Source organism: Natrix helvetica (genome assembly GCF_964273705.1).
Source record: "Natrix helvetica genome assembly, chromosome: 3".
In the NCBI taxonomy this organism is placed as follows: Eukaryota; Metazoa; Chordata; class Lepidosauria; order Squamata; family Natricidae; genus Natrix; species Natrix helvetica.
In genome coordinates this window covers 83,319,565-83,342,529 of record NC_138549.1, presented here as the reverse complement: position 1 = coordinate 83,342,529, position 22,965 = coordinate 83,319,565, and the positions used below count along the sequence as shown (strand labels likewise).

The 22,965-nt window shown below is 38.7% G+C and overlaps 1 protein-coding gene across 1 annotated transcript; it reads right to left on the bottom strand.

Moving 5' to 3' along the window:
• Positions 1–35: 35 nt before the first annotated feature.
• Positions 36–22,710, bottom strand: DBT (dihydrolipoamide branched chain transacylase E2). The gene is made up of 11 exons (XM_081947721.1): positions 22,555–22,710; positions 13,845–13,968; positions 11,889–11,964; positions 10,651–10,832; positions 8,852–8,979; positions 7,671–7,911; positions 5,590–5,756; positions 3,924–4,001; positions 2,180–2,371; positions 1,413–1,484; positions 36–704 (listed from the first exon to the last, which is right to left on the bottom strand). The coding sequence occupies exons 1-11, from the start codon at positions 22,666–22,668 to the stop codon at positions 537–539; spliced, it is 1,542 nt and encodes a 513-aa protein (XP_081803847.1). The 5' UTR covers positions 22,669–22,710; the 3' UTR covers positions 36–536.
• Between the last annotated feature and the right edge of the window lie 255 nt (positions 22,711–22,965).

Below are 22,965 nucleotides of genomic sequence, written 5' to 3'. Positions count from 1 at the left end.
AAGAATATTTTAAAAAGAGGACAATTAGCACTATGTCAAAAAATGGAACCTTTGCATCTTTAATAAAATAATCATTAAAACATTTTATTTGAAAATCATCTGTAGTGAATTACTTGCTGAAAAAATAGTTAACATTCGGTTAATGTTTTCATCCAGGGATTTTCATTTCTAATCAGGTCGCAATTTATTTTGTGAATGGTGCAAGAAGTTTTAGAGTCCCACAAATATTATTAGCGGCTTCCATCTGATAATACGGTAAAAATGGAATATAGCATTCTTTACCAACATAGGTTTCCGCCACCTTGTGAAGGAGTCCTACCATGACCCATTACAATTTCTAGGCAAATAATTTACCACTACGCAATTCAACTAGACAAAAATGTAACAGATAATCAAGACACAGAGCCAGGATCTGAAAGATCTAGCAAACACAATGCAGTTCTGAAGTATGAAGTCAGTTTTAATGGCACTTGCTAGCTTAAGTAGCCTGATTGCACTTTTGGAATTAAAATAAGCCATCCAGATGTTTGTCTTCTTTATTTAAGATCCATCAGCATGGTAGCAGGATTCTCCAAATAAGATTTCCACAAGTTAGAAAAACGAGACATGGTTGCACCGTCAATGATTCTATGATCAGCTGACCAACTCACATTCATTATTTGTACTTTAAATACCTCACCTTTATTGTTAAAGCGAGGAAGGGCCTAAAAATTAAAAAAAAATGATGTAAGAAAAGCAGTAGATTAATTCATGAGAATTTCCCACATCTGAGCAGCCTTACTGATAAGATAATTACAAGGTATTTCCTCAAGATTTCAAAGCATATGAACAAGCATTAACAGCAATTAAATTTATACCTCATTTTGACACCATAATAGGCATAATGGATCTTACAACAATATGTGAAAATAATTTAGGAGTCCAGATTTGGTCAACTGAAAGTAATTAGTAATGGTGGGCTCTTAAACTATAAGTATCCAAGACATCACCCCCTATTGCATTAAAAAAATAATAGATTTTATATTAATATGAGCAATATTTTTGGAATTTGACATCCCCACAAATTAAAAATACTCATTAAAAAATCCAATATTAAAAAATCCAATATTCAAATTAAGCTGTAAGTCTAATTTGATTAGGTCTCTAAGTCTGAAATGTGTATTCTGTGAGGACATTTAGACCTTTTCTTAGGACAATACTCAAATATAAGACATCAACAGAAAAAGCTATTATTGTTAATAATCAGTTGTTAGGTTACTATAACCAAGAAGAACTTGAAATTACATGTGAAGTATTCATGAACATAATTTAACCTATACTCTGTATAAGACTACAATAAAGTTAGAAAACCAACACAAACATTTATTAGGGAGTATTTCAAACTGATCTTTCATAATTCACAGTGAAAATACCTGTATTTTTCCCAGAGCACCAATAGCTACTTCAGGAGGAAGGATCACAGGTTTTGCATAAGTGCCACCAATCTAGGAAGCAAAAAGGGAAGTTAACACTTTTGAAAATCAGTACACTTTTAGTGATGTCTCTTTTAGGCAGGTTTTAAAGCAACTTTTTTCAACCTGGAACATTCCAGATGAATTATAATTCCCAGAAACTCTAGCCAATGTAGCTAATGTTCATTCTAGGTGGAAAATGTATTTTGTTTAAATATAATTGGGGAAATAAGTGACAAGACACTTGGGGTACAAGAGACCCCACGTCTTGTCCTTGAATCCATTCTATAGATACTCAACCATTAAAGGAAGCCCAGTAGATACCTTCTCCTAGAAGCAATGACTTTATCCTCTCCTAAATTACTTCAATTCCCCCCCCTTCCCCGCCCTCACCCAAAGGTGGTATTCAGCAGGTTCTGACCAGTTCTGGAGAACCAGTGGTGGAAATTTTGAGTAATTCAGAGAACTAGTAAATACCACCTCTGACTGGCCGTGCCCCCATCTATTCTCTGCCGCCCAAGTCCCAGCTGATTGGGAGGGAATGGGGATTTTGCAGTATCTTTCCCCTGCCATGCCCAAGCCATGCCCACCCAAGCCACACCACGCCCACAGAATTGGTAGTAAAAAAATTTGAATCCCACCACTGCCCTCTCGCCTTTGATAGAGTTTATGCCTTCATGATATTCCAAACAGTTTATCAGTTCAGTGTTACATGCTGTTTAACTTACTGTGCCAATGTTGGAAAGTGTGAATGTTCCTCCTGTGAGGTCATTTGTTCCCAGCTGGTTAGCTGAGCCCAATTTTTGAAGGCGATTTAGTTCTGAAGCAACTTCAAACACACTACAAGCCTGGACATTTTTCACATTAGGGACGAGCAAGCCTTGTCCTGTGTCCATGGCAATTCCAATATTGTGAGAAGCCTAGAAATGCATGGAAACGAATTGCATTGGTTTCTATAGAAGGAGCTCTCGTCATTCTGGGCAAAATAAAATATTTCTCATTTAATCACACTTCCATTATTCTTGTATAAGTTATAAAACTTATAACCTGTATCTAACATACGTCGTGATGGTCGTAAAATAAACTATCAGAAAAAAAACTTTTTTGCAGTGGTCATTAAGAGAATGCTGCAGTTGTTGAATGAACAAATTGTTTGTTATGGGTGGGGTATTGCTAAAATTGCCAAATTACAGTTTTACAGTATTCTCAAGACTATGGGAACCTGCAAACAGCTGTAAAGGTAAAGATTCCCCTTGCAGATATGTGCTAGTCACTTCCGACTCTAGGGGGTGGTGCTCATCTCCGTTTCAAAGCCGAAGAGTCAGCGCTGTCCGAAGACGTCTCCATGGCCATGTGGCCGGCATGATTTAACAGCAAAGGTGCACGGAACGCTGTTACCTTCCCACCAAAGGTGGTTCCTATTTTTCTACTTGCATTTTTACATGCTTTCGAACTGCTAGGTTGGCAGAAGCTGGGACAAGTAACAGGAGCTCACTCCGTTATGCGGCACTAGAGATTCGAAGCTCAGCCTCTTAGCCACCAAGTCCCTCAGCTGTAAATATCCCTTAGCTGTAAATGTATAAACAGCTGTAAATATGACTATATTGCGATTGCCTGGAATTGTCAAGTGACCATGGAGGTGTGGGGATGGGCAACCATCCAAACTTTGAATCCAGGTCATAAGTAGCCCCAAGGCAGAGCCGACACAACTTTGAATGTTTGCTAAGTGGACTGTTCATAAGTGAAAGATTACCTGTGAGACAATCGAGATTTTAACCAAAAAAAAAAAAAGTGATTTCGAAAATATTGGAGTGCTCACAACTACCTGTCAGCAACTCCATCAAGAAGCTGTGACTTTTCTCAAGATTACCCTGCTGCCCTCTGCATCTGTAAAGCGACTCCAGGAAAGATGTGTTTGATTTAAAAAGGGGCCACCAGGGCTTACACAGATACCCACATGGGCTCCCAAATCAGCTTTTTCCCTTTAGACTTGCACCGTCTTGATAATTACACAAAAGGTTATTACTAGGCATAACTAGCACAATTCAAAGGTCACATTTCCATTAAGAGTAATTCCTTGTAAGAGAAATTATTTTAGTCAAAATTTCCCCAATGTCCTCTTGAACCAGAGGCTCCAAGAGGCTTTCAAATGCCCCCCCCCCCGAAAGGAAATAAGGCCAGAACAATTAAGTGGCAGAATCATGCAAAATTAAAGTCAAAGAACTGTTCTTATATTGAATCCACGCAGTCCATCGTCTCTTTCTGAGAATCCAGCAGGAAGGATAAGCTTTCGTTGAGTATTAAAAGAGAGACATACTCCTAGCAATGAGGCTGCAGAAAAAAGACCTGAAATCTTTCAGTGTTTTATTTTCTAGCTGCAGGATACATTGAAATGTACCTTTACTGAAAATTAAACAAAGCTGGACCAATTGAGGAGGTATTAAGAAACTACTTTTTAAATCGTATACAAACCTTATATGTGATGTTTTGGCAGTTTTCATCCACGGAAGCATTAAGAACGGGATAATGTAATAAGCCTAGAGAAGCAGCCTGTTAAACATATAAAAAGTATGCATTACACTATAATTTATACAATTTTGAAGTCTGTATGAGAGGGAGAGGGGGAAAAAGAAATAGAGAAAAGAAAAAATTATGACATTAGCTCCTTGACTGCTAACTTTTAGTATGAGAAGGGTATTTTCCAGGTGGACCTACCATGAAAATGTTGCAGATGGTACAAGTTCTCTTAAACGTATGTTCTAGTTTACAGCAAACAGGGTTTATTTTGTCCTTCTGGGTTAGTAACTTGGGAGAGATTGTGTCTTTGAATCACTCTTGACTCTAGGTTATTACACACACAAGTCCATGTAGTTTTCTTGGCAACCTTTTCAGGCATGACATAACACTGCCTCCTTCCTAAAGAGTGTGTGACTACCACAAAACTCTCAGCTGGCTTTAGGCCTAATGCAGAACTAGAACTCACAATCACCCATTTTCTAATCCAATTCTTTTAATCACCATACCAAACTGGCTCTAAGAAATTTTGTTTAGTTTTATGTTTAATGTTGTGGTTATTAGTTTACTTGAAGCCAACAGCTACAAAGGCCATAAATCTCTTGCTTTTTTGGGCTGGGATTCCCAATTATTCTGTAAAAGTGAAAGCTCCTGAAGATTTGATGGATTTCATTATACCCTATCTACTGTCCATCTTATAAAACAAGCATTTCAAAGAGGTTTGGGTGATTCATCCCTTTCATGATTCCTGTGCTTCCATAGTAAAATTCCAGATATCTGCAAAGAGTTGTACTATCTAGATCAGGGTCCCCAATCCCCAGGACCGGTAGTGGTCCATGACCTGTCAGAAACCGGGCCACAGAACTGAAGCTTCATCTGTGCATGCACCGGATCTAAGTTGCATGTCAAACCATTCCACCCCTACCCTACCCACCCCATCCCCAGTCTGTGGAAAAACTGTCTTCCACAAAACCTGTCCCTGGTGTCAGAAAGGTTGATCTAGATCAGCGGTTCTCAACCTGTGGGTCGGGACTCCTTTGGGGGTCGAACGACCCTTTCACAGGGGTCACCTAAGACCATCGGAAAACACATATTTTTGATGGTCTTAGGAACCGAGACACCAATTTGATGGTTGGGGGTCACCACAACATGAGGAACTGTATTAAAGGGTCGCGGTATTGGGAAGGTTGAGAACCACTGATCTAGATCATTTTAGTTTTGTGGAGTAGGCTCCACTGAAATCAAGTGATCTTTCTACGAAAATCTGTCTAGGATAATACAGTTGTTTTGAAAAGTATCTTATCATGGTACTTATAATCAATGCTAATTGGACTATGTGAATATGGCCATTGCAATTATATTTTAGTATCGTCCTGCAAATCATCTTGAAAGAATATGTTTGAAATGCCTATGAAGAACAGATATGAAATTGCATCAAACCAGTGATGCAGAATGCAAGCGGATTTGGCAATTTTCTTCTTTCTGACAACCTTTGTACCTTGAGATGTTCATCAAACTCAAGTTAGTCAATATCATGAAAAAATCAAGGGACTAGAATGTTTCCTGACAAATTTGATAATCCTGTGCCACAATATATGGCTAGTGGAACCAACCTTTAGCTCACCTTCAAAAAGAAGGGCATAAAAGTGAGTTTGATTCCCCGTTCTTTCGCAAAAGGTTTCAAGTCTTCTCTCAGCTGGATGAGCCGAGTGAGGTCAACCTCATCACAATAACCGAAGTGAGGAATTTTCAAAGCAGCATTCATAGTTTTCACCATTGCCTTCTGAAATCCTAAAAAACAGAGAAGGGAAAACATTTACCATTAGTGATGCTCTTCTTGTTTTGCTATTGGGGAAAAAATAAGTTAATTTTGTTTTTTCAAAAGTCTCTTCTCAATAGCAAAACCATTGATTAGAGAAAATAAGTTGTGCAATATTATAATTATCCAATCAGATGTACGAGAAACTCTGGGGAAAAACTGTATCCTTGAGGAAAAGTCAGTTATCTAAAAGGAATGCTGTTGTAGAATCAACTTTGCTAAAAATGGTTTTATCTACTGCATTCAATGGAGACAGTCAATAGCTATATGAAAGTAATCAGGATTTGGGTGGGATACTTTTAGGAAGTCTGTGTGTCCCTGCATTTTATACTTCTCATAACTCTGTATGATAGCTTTCATGGCCTGAAATTATAGTTGGGTCCTTCAGACTCCACAACACCACCAGTGAGTTATGCAGGAGAAGCTGTTAAAATGAATAACACCCAGTCTTGTTGCAACAGAAGGTTGTTCTCTAGCAAAATTAGAATGTGGGACACTAAGATATTATTACTGCAATCCAGGAATCCCCAGAAGTTACTCATATTAATTTTCTAGGAATCAGGAAATTAATCCAACCAATTCTGTAAAATTACATAGAAAAATGTAAGCTTCTACATTTGAGAAATAATTCCGAAAAACAATCTAAGAGATAAAAAAACATGGGGCTAGTTAGCAATCTTTATCAGGTTCAACATTCATTTTCCTAAAACAATGATCTGCACTGCAATCTGTACATTAATCATGACCCAGATTCAATTTATTAGACTGAACTACCGGCTGCATTTCTGTATTTATTGTGAGGAGATATGGAACTTAGATTGATGTAATTATGTAATCATGTCAGTGGTGGGTTCGGGGTCCCGGTTGCAACCGGTACGGTGCAACAGGGCCCGGCGTCCACATGAACGTGCGCAGCATGCATCCTTACCTCTTGCGACGCCTCAACGCTACAGCTGCTTGGCGGAGGGTGCCGTGCACTCCGTGCACATGTGCGGAAGCCCCGAAGAGCTTAAATACAGCTAAGGAGCTCGGGCGTGCGAGTGGGCCCTCTGGAGCACCATACAGGAATGGTACCTGGTGCTCCGGGCAGGCACTGGTACGCCTGTACCGGGGCGTACCACCTGCAACCCACCCCTGAATCATGTGCTTACTTTTAGCACTATAGTATAGATATTATGCATCTATACATATATCTATGTATCTGTTTCTATATGTCTCTTATAATACTTTTTAAGAATGGAAACTTCTTTACTGTGCCACTTTGTGCCTATAAGTTTATAATGGATTTTATAGTTAGAACAATAATTAGTATCTTGGAACAAGCAATACATCAAAGCTACTATGATATCTTCCAAAGTCTGTGTCTGTAATATTTCATCACCATGAAGAATGTCCAGGGTTACCTTTGTAATTGCTTTGTTTGCTTATTAATTGTTAACCAATTCTTTCAATTGGGGTGGCTTACTAACCTATGTTTGAAGTGCCCTCAATCAACATTCTATAGAAGACCTATGTAACTTTATACTTCTTGTTCTTGGCTCATTTGGGTGCAAGAGACTAATGGCCCATTGTAATCTGCTAGCTTTGGAACTAATAAACATTGCTTGGATTCTCTCTAATTGTTGGTGTAGATCAGTGAAGTTTCACTACATTTCTGAAAATAATACTGATTGTCAGGAAAACTCACCCAATCAATACCAACAGCTAGAGAGGATATTTCAGTGGTTCTACTACAATTCTGACAATAACACCTCAACATAAAAGAGACCGGTGTGGAATGCCCCACAGTACTCTTCTAAGATCACAAATGTAGTAACTGCGTTTTGTAGTTGTCATTTATAAGTGTTTCACACACGCTATTAAAATTACTTTCCCCCACTCTTTACCAGATAAGGTCATTGTTTGATCTTTCGCTGAAATTATGGGTTTAGAAAGTGCCGTTACAATTCTTGCAGCTTTCTCTTTTGACATGTCTTCAGCAAGATCTGGTTTTGAGGAAGGTGCAATGATCTCAGGCTTTGGTGACAGAGGTAAAATTGCTCCAGTCTGCTTGGCTAAGTAGTTAAGAATGTCTTCTTTGAGAATACGGTTGTCTTTCCCTGTTCCAACAACTTCACTCAGCTTTATCTGAAAGACACAGGACAACCAACAATCCATAGTGATGTAGCCATCCCAGTTGAACTTAATAACCAGTCCCAGCTGATCGGCTGGGTCTTCTTTTGTTGCCCTGCACAGAACGGAGCTGGAAAGCAGGTTAGTGGAGTGGGGAGGGAATGGGGATTTTACAGTATCCTTCCCCTACCATGCCCACCAAGCCACGCCCACAGAACCCGTAGTAGAAAAAATTTAATCCCACCACTGCAGTAGACCTTTAGAGCTTTTAAAGAGGCAAGCATATTATTGGATCACTTATGGAGCATAACCTTTCATTTATAAAATACCATATTTTTTGGATTGTAAGATGCACCGGAGTATAAGACGCGCCACGATTTTGAGGAGGTAATTTTTTTAAAAAAAGTTTTTGCATTCTGCAGGCTTTTTAAACCCTCTGCACGCTTCATGCAGAGCTTTGGGAGGCTTGTAGAGTACTCATGGGGGATGGAGAGACCCCAAAATGAGCAAAAAAAACCGGCACGTTTTTCGCAAAAATGTTTTTTGCTGTTTTTTTGCAAAACAAAAAAAAGAGCATGCAGGCTTTGGGAGGCTTGTAGAATGCTCTTGGGGGCTGAGGCAAAAACGAGCCCTCCCCGGCCCTCAGGAGCCCTTTGTAAGCCTCCCAAACCATCTGCACGTCCATTTTTGCAAAGGGGGCGGGGTTTTGGTAGACCAGAAACGCTGTATTCAGTGTATAAAACGCATCCAGATTTTCACCCCCTTTTTTGAGGGAAAAAGGTGAATCTTATACTCCAAAAAACCAGGTAGTTACCAAATCTTAAAGTTTATAATTAGTTTCTCCAATCAGTGATGATTTTGGCAGGTAGATAAGTGTATACATGCTACATATTTACAATACAAATGGTACATCAACTACAAGAACCCTTGATTCAGTAATTTTAAAAAAACATACATTGTTTTCCATAGCAAGGCGGCGAACAGCAGGGGTTACTAAAGTCTTATGGCCTTTGATTTGCTGGTGGATCTGTTCTTCACTGAACACGGCTGGTGTTTCAACCACATCTTCTTCAGGAGTTACAGCTGCAGATTGGACCCAAAATAAACAATGAGGATTAAGTGAAGTGGAACCAGTTTTGTATAGTGATAAAGGTGCCAGGTGCCAGGAGTTCTAGTCCCACCTTAGGCATGAGAGCTAGTTGGGTAACTTTGGGCCAGTCAATCCCTCTCAGCCCAACCCACCTCACAGGATTGTTGTTCTAGAGAAAATAGGAAGAGTAAATAATATTAAGTACAAATAATCCTCTCAAGTTACAACTATTCATTTAGTAGCTGTTTGAAGTTACAACAGCTTTGAAAAAAGTGACCTACGACCATTTCCCACACTTACGACTGCTGTAGCATCCCCTTGGTCATAGGATCAAAATTGGGATGCTTGGCAACTGGTTCATATTTATGACGTTGCAGTGTCTTGGGATCATGTGATCACCTTTTGTGACCTTCTGACAAGCAAAGTCAACAGGGACGCCAGATCCACTTACTACCTTTAATGTGGTTTCAACAGGCGACATTAAATTGTTATAATAATGTAAGAAAGCAGGAGCTTCTAGCCTTTGGCACACTTCACAAAAAGAAGGAAAGAAAGTCAGGACTCAGCTGTTTGAAGATAAAGGAAGCCCCTATCACCATGATGCCGAACCTATGGCATGCAGGTGGCACGCAGAGCCCTCTCTCTGGGCATATGCGCCATTGCCAACTATTCTTCTGGATTCTGTTGCACGCATGTGTACTGGCCAGCTGGTCCAGCATGCATGCATGCGGCGGGCAGGTGCTCTTCTGGGTTCCTCTGCGTGCATGCATGCCAGCCAGCTGGTCTTAGCGCTAACCCACTGAACCCGGAAGAGAGCAGCTGGCTGGCACACATGTGCACGATTAAACCCGGAAGAGCAGCTGGCCGCCACGTGCAAGCACACCGGCCAGCAACTCTCTTCTGGGTTCTGTCGTTCGCATGCGTGCCGTCCAGCTGGTCCGGCATGCATGCATGGGGCGGGCAGGTGATCTTCTGGGTTCCTCTGCATGCGTGCATGCCAGCCAGCTGATCTTCGTGCGAACCTGCTGAACCCAGAAGAGAGCAGCTGGCCGCCACGCACAAGCACAGCGGCCAGCTATTCTCTTCCAGGTTCTGGTGCGCCAGTGCACGCGCTCCAGTTTCGGCACTCAGTGTTGAAAAGGTTAGCCATCACTATCCTATCACATTCAATCAAAATAATAGTATGAGACATGCTATTCTTATTCTATATGATGGCTCTAAAGTACTACAATTCCATTGATTGTTAACATTTCTGATGAGAAATGTTAACAAATGTTCTCCCTGCTTGGAACTCTTTTGATGCCTTCTAGGACTCTTCTACTTGAGTAGCAGCAACTCGTCTACTTCACAAAGAACCACCTTCTGTTTTGATAACCATTTCATGTCTTCAGAGCCCTCCGTTGCTGTGACTTCTTATCAGGTTTCATTTGGGTATTTTTCCAAAAGTCATAGGAATTAAAATCTTCAAGAAAAAACTCAGAATGAAACCAAGAATGAAACTTGAAGGTCTCATATTTTTTATACATTTGCATTCCCATCTTCGCATAAACACAAGCCTTAAAGTACATTGCAAATATAGGAACCAAATGATTACAAATCATTTCCAACGCTGTTGATTACATGGTGACATCCTGACTCAGCAAGGAAAAGAAACCAATATTTACCTTTTAAAGTAGCTGTTTCTATATCCACCAGCGGTTTCCCCACCCGGGCAATTTCATCCAACCCATAATGGAGTTTTCTAATGATGCCATCATAACGGCTGGTGATTGTGACTGAGGCTTTATCACTTTGTACTTCACAGATGCTATCAAACTGAGACACAACATCACCTTCTTTTACATACCTGAAAAAAAGGAAAAAAGTCGTGTGATATACAGAAGGATAAATCTGATCTCCAAAAATAGCTTTCATAAGATCTCAGCAGGTAATCAACCTGTTCTGGAAGGTAACCAGGTTAATCTGGTACGTAGATGAGAGACCACAAGCAAGCTCTATCCTAGAGTAGCATCCAAGAAGTCAACAACCTACTATTTCCTTATGGCTGTTAAGAAAACTGCATGAGCCCTGGTGGCGCAGTGGTTAGAATGCAGCATTGCAGGCTAGCTTTGCCCACAATCTGAAGTTCGATCCTGACAGGCTCAAAGTTGACTCATCTTCCATCCTTCTGAGGTCGGTAAAATGAGGACCCAGATTGTTGGGGGAAATATGGCAACATTGCAAATTGTTTGGGGAGTGCTGTTAAGGCACAATGGAGTGGTAGATACGTCTCAGTGTTATTGCTATTAACGTAGGGTCCAGAAGTCAAGAGAGTAAGCAATTTATAAACCGAATAATTTCAACAGCGATGTTAAGGCAGGGAAATAAACTCTTTGAGAAATATGAGGACGTTTCTTCACACATCAGCCCTTGAGTCAGAAAAATGAGTCCTAGTTCTCAATGCTTTGATTGCACCAAATATAAAATAATGATGGCTAATAACAGGACATTATCTCTATATCCATGATAGCGAACCCATGGCACACCTGCCAGAGGTGGCACGCAGTGCCCTCTCTGATGGCATGCAAGCCGTCGCCCCAGTTTAGCTGTGCCACGCATGTGTGCGTGCCTCCTGCTGGCCAGCTGGTCTTCTGTTCTCTGCCGCGCATGCACAGGGGGCAGGGCACGTGGAGGGGGAGCCACACGTGCATGCATGGGGGTGGGGTGCGCATTGCATTTTGGAGGTGCGGGCGCGTACTTTTGTGCGCTTTGCCCATTCTGACCGAAAAAGGTTCACCATCACTGTTCTATCACCTGCTTAGAATTAAAATATTTTTTCTTTTCTTCCTTATTTCATATTTTCAAAAAGTAAACTTTTTTTAATTAGGAAACTGGTCTGAAGAGATACACAATTTAAACTTACCACTCTTTCACTGTCACTTCTGTGATCCCTTCTCCAATATCAGAGAGCTTGAACTGAACAATCTGGCCATTTGAAGCTTGAAGGCAAAGGAGGAAAATGTTAAAACAAAAAAATATATATCTAAAAAAGCAATACTAAATAAAATTTAAAAGAGATGAAGTAGTTCAAGCTACGGGCAGTCAAATCAGAATCCTTAAAAACTAAAATGAGGAGAACTGAGGAGAAATTTCCTGACAGTTAGAACAATTAATCAGTGGAACAAATTGTCTCCAGAAGTTGTGAATGCTCCAACACTGGAAGTTTTTAAGAAGATGTTGAATAACCATTTGTCTGAAGTGGTTAGGGTTTCCTGCCTAGGCAGGGGGGGTTGGACTAGAAGACCTCCAAGGTCCCTTCCAACTCTGTTATTCTATCTATTCTATCTAAAATGCAGAGGAAAAGAGGAAAATTACAATGTGCCAATAGATGCAGAAGTTCAATGCCTGCATGAATTTTTGACTTTGAAGTCCTGCAGCTGAAGCTAACTAGTCAGCAGATGTGAATAGAATGCAGGCTCAACTTCAAAAATCAGAAAATGTTAATATTTAGGCTATCTGTAGATAAAGGATTGGTAAAAGCAACATGTTTTATGGGTAGAGGATCTTGGTTTGTTGACCCAGCACTGTCATAAAAATAGAGTTTGCAATCCTTATATCTTTCTTCTGACACATTATGGGACGATCCAGCTCTCTGGAGAAGTCTCCAATGCTGGGAAGGGTGGAAGGAAAAAAGAAGAAAAGAACAACCAGAAGCAAGACGTATGAACTCAGTTATAGTAGTGATAGGGGCACCATTGGAAGAGACCAGGTTAGGGACAGATGACATGAAGAAAATCTATCTATATGGTCACTAAGAGTTGAACGCACGTTGATGCATATAATCAAGTCATTAATTGGCATTTTAAGCAAGAATTGTGTGAATGATAAGTGAAGCTATCTCTGCAAATGCATACTGGATTACTTTCCCTGTACTTGAAAATCAAAACCTATAGAGTTTAAATTCTCTCGTGTTAAATGTGACATTCTTTTGACAAATTATCTAAGACTTTACCCCAACGAAAGCAGGGCTACATTCATTGATACATTATCTTTATAAACCAGGCTAATGAACATGGGCTTGGGCGATTTTTATATCCTTTTACACGAAAGCAGCCAGAGTCCCCAATTCAGTAGTTTCTGATTTTACTCCAAATCAGGGAATAATAACTCATGAGCTCTGAACTCTCCAATTTCTACACTCTTTGGAAATAGAAAACTATTATCAATGGCTTGGATGACATGTACACGATGAACTGCATGATCAATTAAAAGGAAAGATGTTAAACAATTGTCTGAACGCATTCACGGGGTCTTATATTTCCCAAATAGTAGATTGTACTGCTGTACAGGTAGTCCTCGAGTTACGACCACAATTGAGCGCAAAATGTATGTTGCTAAGTGAAACATTTGTTAAGTGAGTTTTGCCCCATTTTAAGACTCTTCTTGCCACAATTGTTATATGAATCATTGCATTTGTTGAGTTAATAACATGGTTGTTAAGTGAGCTGGGATTCCGCACTGACCTTACTTGTCAGAAGATGACAAAAGCAGATCACATGACCCCAGGACATTGCAATGGTCATAAACAAGAACCATTTGCCAAGCATCTGAATGTTAATAATGTGGCCATGGAGATAATACAACGGTCGTAATTGTCTAAAATGGTCATAAGTCACTTTTTTCATTGCCGTTATAACTTTGAATGGTCACTAAATGAACGGTTGTAAATTGAGGACTGCCTTATTTGAGAGCTTGGGAAACATGCAGATTTCAAAAGCCTGAATCTTTCATTCTTTGCCTCCCTTTCTCTGGAATTCATAGAACAAATGACATGTAAGGAAAAAAAATATTAACTAATTTAAACATGCAGGAAACTTACCAGCAGTTGTTCTAAAAAATCGATACTGATGTTGATACCGCCATAAAGTCTTCTCAAACTTAGAAATGTATTTTTGCTTTAGCAAACAAAAGTTACTATGTAGTCTTATCTGATGAACACAGAGCTGGCCAAGGAGAAAAAAAATAAAAATGTAAAAACATAAAGTATTTTTTTTAATTCTCCACATACTCCTTTTAATTTGCGAGAAGTACAAAAAGAAATTTTTTTTTTAATTGAGGCCCAAATTAGCACAAGTACCATATGGTTTTTAAATCTCTCTCACCATTAATGACCATTCACTTTGAGAGAAAGGGAGTTAACTGTCGTATCAAGGGCTTGTGAGAAGTTATAAAATAAATTATTTTTCTTATTCTTTTTTGGCATTTCTTTATCAAAGAAAAAAAGTGCAGTCACAGTATAGGATTTTTAATTCTTCAAATGGCATGCATTTGTTTCACAAAAATTATGTGCCTACTATCCTATTCCACTGCTCTAACACAAAGTCCAGCATATTGTAGAGACACAAAAGTAAATTTCTGTTCTTCAAAATTGTTCCACCTTAGGATGTATTCATATATAACAGTGGTTCTCAACCTGTGGGTCGGGACCCCTTTGGGGGTCGAATGACCCTTTCACAGGGGTCGCCTAAGTCCATTGGAAAACACGTATTTTCGATGGTCTTAGGAACCGAGACACCAATTTTATGGTTAGGGGTCACCACAACATGAGGAACTGTATTAAAGGGTCACGGCGTTGGGACGGTTGAGAACCACCGATCTAGAAGGTTCCAGTGCTGAAAGGACAGCAACCTTATAATCAATGTTCATCAGAGACATGGTATGAATGCCACCCACATCTTACACAGCAAGATTTGCAGACACCAGGGTCAACTTAATATCTTTGTTTCATTCTTTCTATTAAAGAAATCCCAATGTACTTAACATGGCAGCTATTCTTTATGAACCTTTAATTAACGTGTTTAAGGGGATACATATCTAGTGTATTGGCTATGCAATACCTGCAGGTATCTTTATGGCAGTAAATGCTTCTTTGACAGCTATTTTATTTTTATTTTATTGAATATGTTTAGACCAATGGTTCTCAACTTTTCTTCACCACAGATTCCTTTTAAATACCTTTTGTGGCCACGGACCATGGCCACAGACCACCAAGACTTAAGATTTAAATCATAGCATTTCTTCCAGCTTTTTTTGGGGGGGGGCTGTGATGACACTGTGCCCCCACCAGGGTTCTGTGGACTACAGGTTGAGAACAACTGATCTAGGCCACACAATTATTTTTATTCATTACAAAAAGGAAGAAGTGGCTGTAATCAAGGGTGGGCTTCAAACATTTCAGCAACAGGTACTCTGCCCAGTGCTGGGTAGGCAGGCCTAGTCAGCCTCCTGCACCACAGGGAGGGCAAGGGGGGGAGGTTCACGAACCAGGGGTGAAAACAGCCTCCCCCAGGCTCCAGAGGCCCTCCGGAGGCCGGGAATGAGTCCATTTCCAGCCTTCCAGAAGGCCCGTTTTTTGCCCTCCCCAAGCCTCCGAGTGGGCCCTGCACTTACCTGGCATCCAAAATGGGCCACATGCAGACTCCTGGGAAGGGCAGAGTGGGAGGGGCCAGCCAGGGATGGGATTTGCGGGTTCATTGAACTGGGCAGAATCTTCGCTAGATGATCGCCCAAACCCGTGCAAACCTACAGCAGCCCTGGCTGTAATCCATTATTTCGTTTGGAAATGTGATCACTCTCCAGATAAAGGTAGATTTAAGTTTGGGTGACAACAGCATTTGGGGAAGGGGGGCCTTGGCAGATTGGCAAAGATACAACCTCACTAGAGAACACGTTCTCCTGAATGCAGTTCTCTACTAGTTGAATGTGCCATTTTATAAGTAAGTAAATTCAATCAGCTTTGATGGACTATCCCCAAAATGCTCTTAGAATAATAAGTATTCATATATATATATATATATATATATATATATATATATATATATATATATATATATATATATATATATATATATATATATATATATATATATATATATATATATATATATATATATATATATATATATATATATATATATATATATATATATATATATATATATATATATATATATATTTATTTATTTATTTATTTATTTTTGAATAAACACAAACAAACAAGACACAACAAACACCATAAAAACATATTCCATTACAAATTATAAAAAGTGTGTCAATTAGTTACAAAGAACTTTCGTGCATCCCTTCCACAGTCATCATCTAAAATCCATATCAAATTATATATTTTACATCAAACATATTTATATATATTACTATCATCATACCTCATCCTTCATATGATTATAGTTGTTTTAGCATCCCTTTATAACAAATATTAGAAAATTCAAAGCAAAACACATAATGGCATTCCATTGTCTATTTTCAATATCATCCAACAACATTCTATCTTTGTGAAACGTTCTAAATAAAAATTAATTATTTTTGATAACAAAGTTTCTAAACCTCCTTTCTTAATCACTGTTTATAATTTATATCCAATTTCAATATTATAGGCTTTCATACATAACAAAATTTCTAAACTTCCTTTCATGGTCACCATTTAAAAATTTATACCAAATTTTCTCTTGTCAAACAAATACATATGTATACATTATATCATTATCAATTATCTATCTAGCTATATCCATTAACACTTCATTTTTAACATAATGCTCTAATTTTAACTATTTAGCTAGTATTTTGTTAATAGTTTTCATATCTCAACCTGTGTCTTTCCAGTAGAAGTACAGTCTTATTTTTTTTTGCCTTACGTGGGATTAATCTTCTGGTTATTTCCTTAATCAACTTTGTGTGGACTTCTCTTCGCACCTTGTTGCTTGTTGCATGTCTTACAAATTCTCCAAACCCTCCATCAGCTTCTTTAATCAGCTTATCTTTGGTTATCACTAGTGCTTTTGTCAAAGTTCCTCTCGTTAAATCCATCAATTCTTCTCTTTTTTCTCCTTCTATATCTTGAAATCTGGGGTGGAGCTCCTTTCCATCTCTCTTCCCTTTCCATGTTCCATTTTTTCCATTTCCAACCACACTCAGATCACTGTCAATATCCACATCTTGCCTCTTTGTTCATTTTTCCCTTGGGTTTTTGAGACTCTAACCTCCACTTTTTCCATTAGCTGGCTATCTTCAATTTCATCAAATTTTGCCATATTACCATCTATATTTTTTCAATTTCTTCTCAATTCTCTCTGATGTTTCTAATAATTTTTGAATTTTAAACATAATCTGTTGTAATGTTATGGTTTCTTTTTGGTATTGTGTCATTGTCCAATTTATAAACACTGCTACTCTAGTTAGAAAACAAAGCTTTTTTTTCACTTCTCTCTCGCTGCCAGAGACATCCAAAGGGCACCTGCATAAACAACCCATCTTATCTCTTTGCAAGCTAAAACCTTTGAAGTGTAAGGTCAAAATGATAAAAGAAAAGAGAGAGAAAAATATTTCCAGAACTCAGCCTCCAACCTCCAAGTGGCAGTGTAACTTTTCCCTCTGATGTTACTGCTCTTTATATTCCTTTTATATCCTCTTTATATTCCAAGCTTAAAAGAAACAAGGCTCTTAAATGGAACAAAAGAAAAAGAAAAAAAAACCCATCCAAGCCAGTATTGTGAAAATAAAAAAAAATTTAATCCATAGGTTAAAAAAAAAAGTAGTAGAAGAAAAGCCAATACTTTCACTTTAAAAAATAGGAAGTGATTGTAAAACTTCCATCCATAGAAGACAATTTAAAAAAAGGATAACACACTGTCCAAAATAGCTTAAATTCGCCGCTTCTTTTCTTTTCTTTACAAGTTTAATTTAGTTTTAATCTTTTTTGGGCAGTCTCTTTTGTAAAAATAAAATTTCCTCACCAGATGGACACACCTTTTCTTTCTGCTTTCCTCCGGTTGCGGAGCTGTCCCGAATTCAGCAGCTTGGGGCTGCGCTTCTATCGCCGGCTAGAAGAGATTCTCTTGGATCAATCAGGGCCTTTGCGATGTCCCTGAGATCATCAAGATGTACTCTTCCCTGTCACCGTCTCTTTGGGACGGTTTAGGTCCAGATGGACCACCCAGTGGTAAAAGTATCAGCTGTGATCTCGGAGCTCTGAGATCGCACGTCCATATCATCGCAACGTCAGCTCCTTTTCTGCAGAATAATAAGTATTCTTGAGGGCATTCTGGTTTGAATAAGGCAAGGTTCTCGGGATTAATTTCATTCAATGTATTTTATTTAGGTGCTGCCTGACTCCAGAATTACTCTAGTTGACTCACAATATCACAGATACAAATATAAGACAAAACTGTATAATAGAAAAATATTTTTAAATAAAATGTTTTATTAAACAAATGCACCATTTTAAAAGAAACTTTTTATCCCCACCACCACTGTTCTGTATACATATTTCCATTTTAAAAATAACAACAGGGCACTATAGATAACATTTATGTCTATAGGAAGATGACTTCTTTATAAATATTTTATGCAATCCATAGCATGTGAAGATTTAAGTTCTTCAGATATTTTGAATCAAAATATATACTGCATTTTTGTACACATGTAGATTTATACAGCAAGGTTATGTTTATTGCTAATCCTTTTGTTGAGATTAGCTGCTCTGGCATTTTATATAAGTCCTATTTCATAGTGGAATTCAGTGGAATTATTATATACATTTATAAAGTGACTTCCCAAATTCATTGGTTATCAGCCATCTTTCAAATAAACGTCATTTATGTATGTAGAAAATATCAAACACAGGTAGAACAGCTAGGTAAACTTGAACAATGTCACTACTTTAAAAACCATAAGAAAACTTAAAAGGTGTTAAATTTCATAGGGAGATTTGAAAAGAAAGCAAACAAAAAGGATGGAAAGCCACTTCCATACTCTTTCCAGAAAAACTATACAAAGTTCTTGGGAAACTGAGAAAAACTTTTTTGAGTTTTTATTTTATTTAAAAAAATATGAATCAGTAAAAGAAAAAGCAGTTTGTAACTGCAGACAGTTTAGTGCATTTAATGGTTTAAACACAGCAATTTGGCAGATCGAATCTCACCAGGCTCAAGGTTGACTCAGCCTTCCATTCTTCCAAGGTCGGTAAAATGAGGACCCAGATTGTTGGGGGCAATATTACTATTCTATTATCTGAGACGAATTTGAGCCTATAAGCCTCAAGGAAGTAGACAGAGTTCTTGAATGGGACCAGCTATATTAGAGTCATGTTCTTCCTTGTAAGTTAAGGTCTTCCAAGAAACATATAATTGGATCCAGATGATGATGGCTGGCTGGATGAATGAATGAATAAATGACAGGAGATGGTTCCACCAGATCTCAAAGAGGTAAGGAAAAGATGGATCATCACCTCCTTGAGAGCTGGTGGAACAAGTGTTAGACAGCTTTCATCCCTGTTTCCAATCTTCCATTCTGGAGAGCAGGAGGGCCCTAGTATAGGAGCAGCTTTGATTCAAAATCTGGTACTGAACATTGCTCAGATAGGATGTTGCTCTGAAACCTTAAACTGCTGCAAATGTTTAGGGTATCAAATGTATACTGCCACAATTTCACATATCTTGAGCATCATTTTGATTCATGCAAAAAAGACGAGATTGTTTATTTCGTCCTTGAACATGGCTTGCTGAATATAGGATTGATCCAAGTTCCATACACAAGAGTACCTGAATTTATGGATGATGTCACAGAATAAGTAATTGTGAATTAACTCATTCTTAACAAGAGTTCATATTTTCACAGAATCTGTGAAAAAGTGAGCAAGGAAGGAAGAAATTTGCCAGCTGCTTGATTTAAAATAGAACAAAATTTGAAGTGCTATCATGCTATATATGCTTAATGAAATAAGAGCTTCAGATAAATATAGTGCTCAAAATAAGTAGAGATATCTTCCCAAATCACATGACAAAGTATCAGGAGGAGAATTATATGATGATTCTGGTTAGATATGACCTCTAATGTCTGCTTTGTAAGTCTCTTTGAACTGTTTATTGAATGTTCTGATATGCAACTAATGTTCTGATATGAAGCTTAAGGTTACCTTCTACCTAAAAAGATTACTGTAGTCAGCCAGGGTGACTAAAAGAATTTCAATGTCATTTGGGCAGGATATCTTCATCTAGTGTACATCTAATTTACATCTAGCAAATATGAAAGTCAAAATTGGTATAAAGACACTCACAATTATATATAAAAAGAAGCCTTGTAAAGATGTCACTCAAGGATAGAAGTTGATATCAAGAATGTTTTCTCAAAGGCAGAGAATTAATAATCCAAGATTGTGCATCTGGCAATCCAAGACATAATACAGAAAGTAATCAGAACTGCATAACTTCTGTTTATTAACACAAAAGGACTACCAGACCTTGGATCCTTTTCAGATCTGTAAACCATTATAGTGCTCAAACCTCTTCTATATACTACTCTTGTGTCTGTTTGTAACTAGAATTTGGACAAAATTGGAAGGTATAAGGCAACCATTTCCAAAGCACCCGAAGGCCAGACAAGGAATAATGGATGGAAATTGATCGAGAGATTCAAACTAGAAATAAGGATAAGTTTTCTGACAGTGAGAACAATCAACCAATGAAACAGCTTGACTTCAGAAGTTGTACATCACTGGAAGCCATTTGTCAGAAATGATGTAGGGTCTCCTGCTTGGGCAGGGGGTTGGACTAGATGACCTACGAGGCCCCTTCCAACTCTGTTAATCTGTATAATTATTGAAGCAAGATAACTCAAATAGGCTAATTTACAGAATCCAGCTCTCATGACTCCAGTGGGAATGAAATTTGGAATGTTGAAGCTGCTTCAAAAGACTGTATCTTCTGACTACATTTCCCAGAAACCTGTAAATTGCATGGCGCAAGCCAAGATGAAGGTTGTGTACCTCATTCTCCTGCACCCAATCAGCTGGTAGTAAGGCCCAACAGGCAAGCAGTAATTGACTGCTTTGGCACAGAGGCTAAAATTTGATATGTCTTAACAGCAATGAGTGGTGAGAAAGCGATGTCTGTTTGCAAGGTCAGCCTGGCTGGGAGTGGGGTGCCAAAGACCAATGGATGAGCTCTCTTCCTTCATGAATGGAGGCAACCTTTGGGGACATGCCAGGATGGGGAGTGGGGGTACAGTTTTGCTCATGATCCATTGTTACCTTTATTTCCCCTCCCCTTTACAAAATAGCAGGCAGTTAATCAGAGGAGAAAGAATTTACAACATTCCCTACCAGCTTTCCACAATCAACATCAATGGGGAAGCCAGCAGAAAGTTGGAAGTCACTCTCACTCCCATTATTTTTGCCCAACAGTGATCATTCCATTTCTTTGTTTTGGTAAGGAAATATCTCTGAAAGAGTGACCTAGCAGGTTGTCTAGTTTTAAGTAGACTTCTGAAAGATAGAAGTATACAACTGATATTGTAAATCAGAGAAACTGAACCATAATTGCAGCTATAATAGGTAATCCTATATGCTTATATTTGAACTAGAAACACTCAGTTTTTAGATCACACAGAAAACCATCTAGCAGAATATACGGTACTTTCAGCAAAAAGAAACCTGGAAGCTTATAGGCCACGTAGGTTATGTAGTCTGAAAAGGTCTGAAAACCCCTGATCTAGAACAAAACAACCATGTTGATTGGAAATTTGGGGAACTGGAGAGCTTTCCAACATTCTGTTTCTATTGTTTAGACCATCAAAAGTAGGTAAAAATGATCAACTGTGATCTGTTGTTCCAGTAATCTAAACATGCTGAGAATATATGTATGTCAATCTGGAAATGTCAGCCTTCTCCCAAGTTACTCTCCTGATATGAGGCGGATTGCTCAAAACATAAATAAAAATCCTGAGTAGTTGCTTATAAGGGAGTTGCAAAGCCAGCTTCATCCCTGAAAGACCTGTGCATTAACAACCTGTGAGTTATGATCAGAAAATGTGGCCAAGGTGAGCTTTTCTCTTCTGCAAGAACAAGATTTCTTAAAACTCCGTAATGTTGCAAAAAAGAAAACCAATTTTGCTTTAGTTTCAAGATCAAAAAAGAATTATTAGCTCTCAAAAATGCTAACCTGGGAACTGCACAGTCCCAGGGCTGTTTCTGAACTGCTTCAAAAGCTCTGACAAAGTGTCTTAAACTAACACATCTGTGACATGGAGGGAAAGTCTGCGTTATTCCAGGCAGACAGCTGTTGGGAAACATTTCAGCCATGAATTAACTTTAAAAACTGAATGAATATAGAATTCTATATAGAATATAGAAATGTTTTATGGGTTTGTTAGCACTAAAACCACAGAAATTAGCAAGATAGAATATCAAATCACAAAGATGCTTATATTTATGCAATGCATCGAAGCTTATTTCTGGAAGGATGAATACGGTAGAGGCCACAAACCGTGGATGGTTGGCAGTCCTTTCATTGTGCTGTCTGCGTCGCTAATTCTTAAAAAATACGTATAAATTAATCTCAAATTCGTAAAGAGCAGGGCCAACGATTCATGCACTTGTTAAGTAGGCAGAGGATCAAGTGGATACTGTACTTTCAGTTTTGTTTTCTCTAGAGAAAAATGGAAACAAGCAGGACCTACGAAGCGTCTACTGTACCCCCTTCTCACATTTTTCAGCTCTCCCACCACTCACTGCTCCTTACCAAGCGCCGGGCTGCTCTGCAGCTGCTCCTCAATGCAATCGTTGCCGCCATCTTATTCCGGAAAGATAGTTTCCCACGCCTTTCCCACTCCTCCCCTTTATCAGCCAATCGCATCGTGCCTTTTCCTCCCGCTGACCAATTAGAATGTGAAAAGCTGCCTTCTTTGGTAAAATGAATGACTGTGTGGCTTTGCTTTCTAAAACAAATCAACCCTTAATAACAAGATTTTGTTAAAAAATATAAGAATGGAACATCAGCGTTTACAGCCAACGGAGTCATCTCATTATCTCATCGTTCTCTTGAGATCCCCAAGCTTGACGATATAATAAACTCTTGAGGGACTTAAAGGGAATTAACAGGGATGGGTCCAACTTCACCTGGTGAGAGATAATGTTTCACGGAGCGAGACAT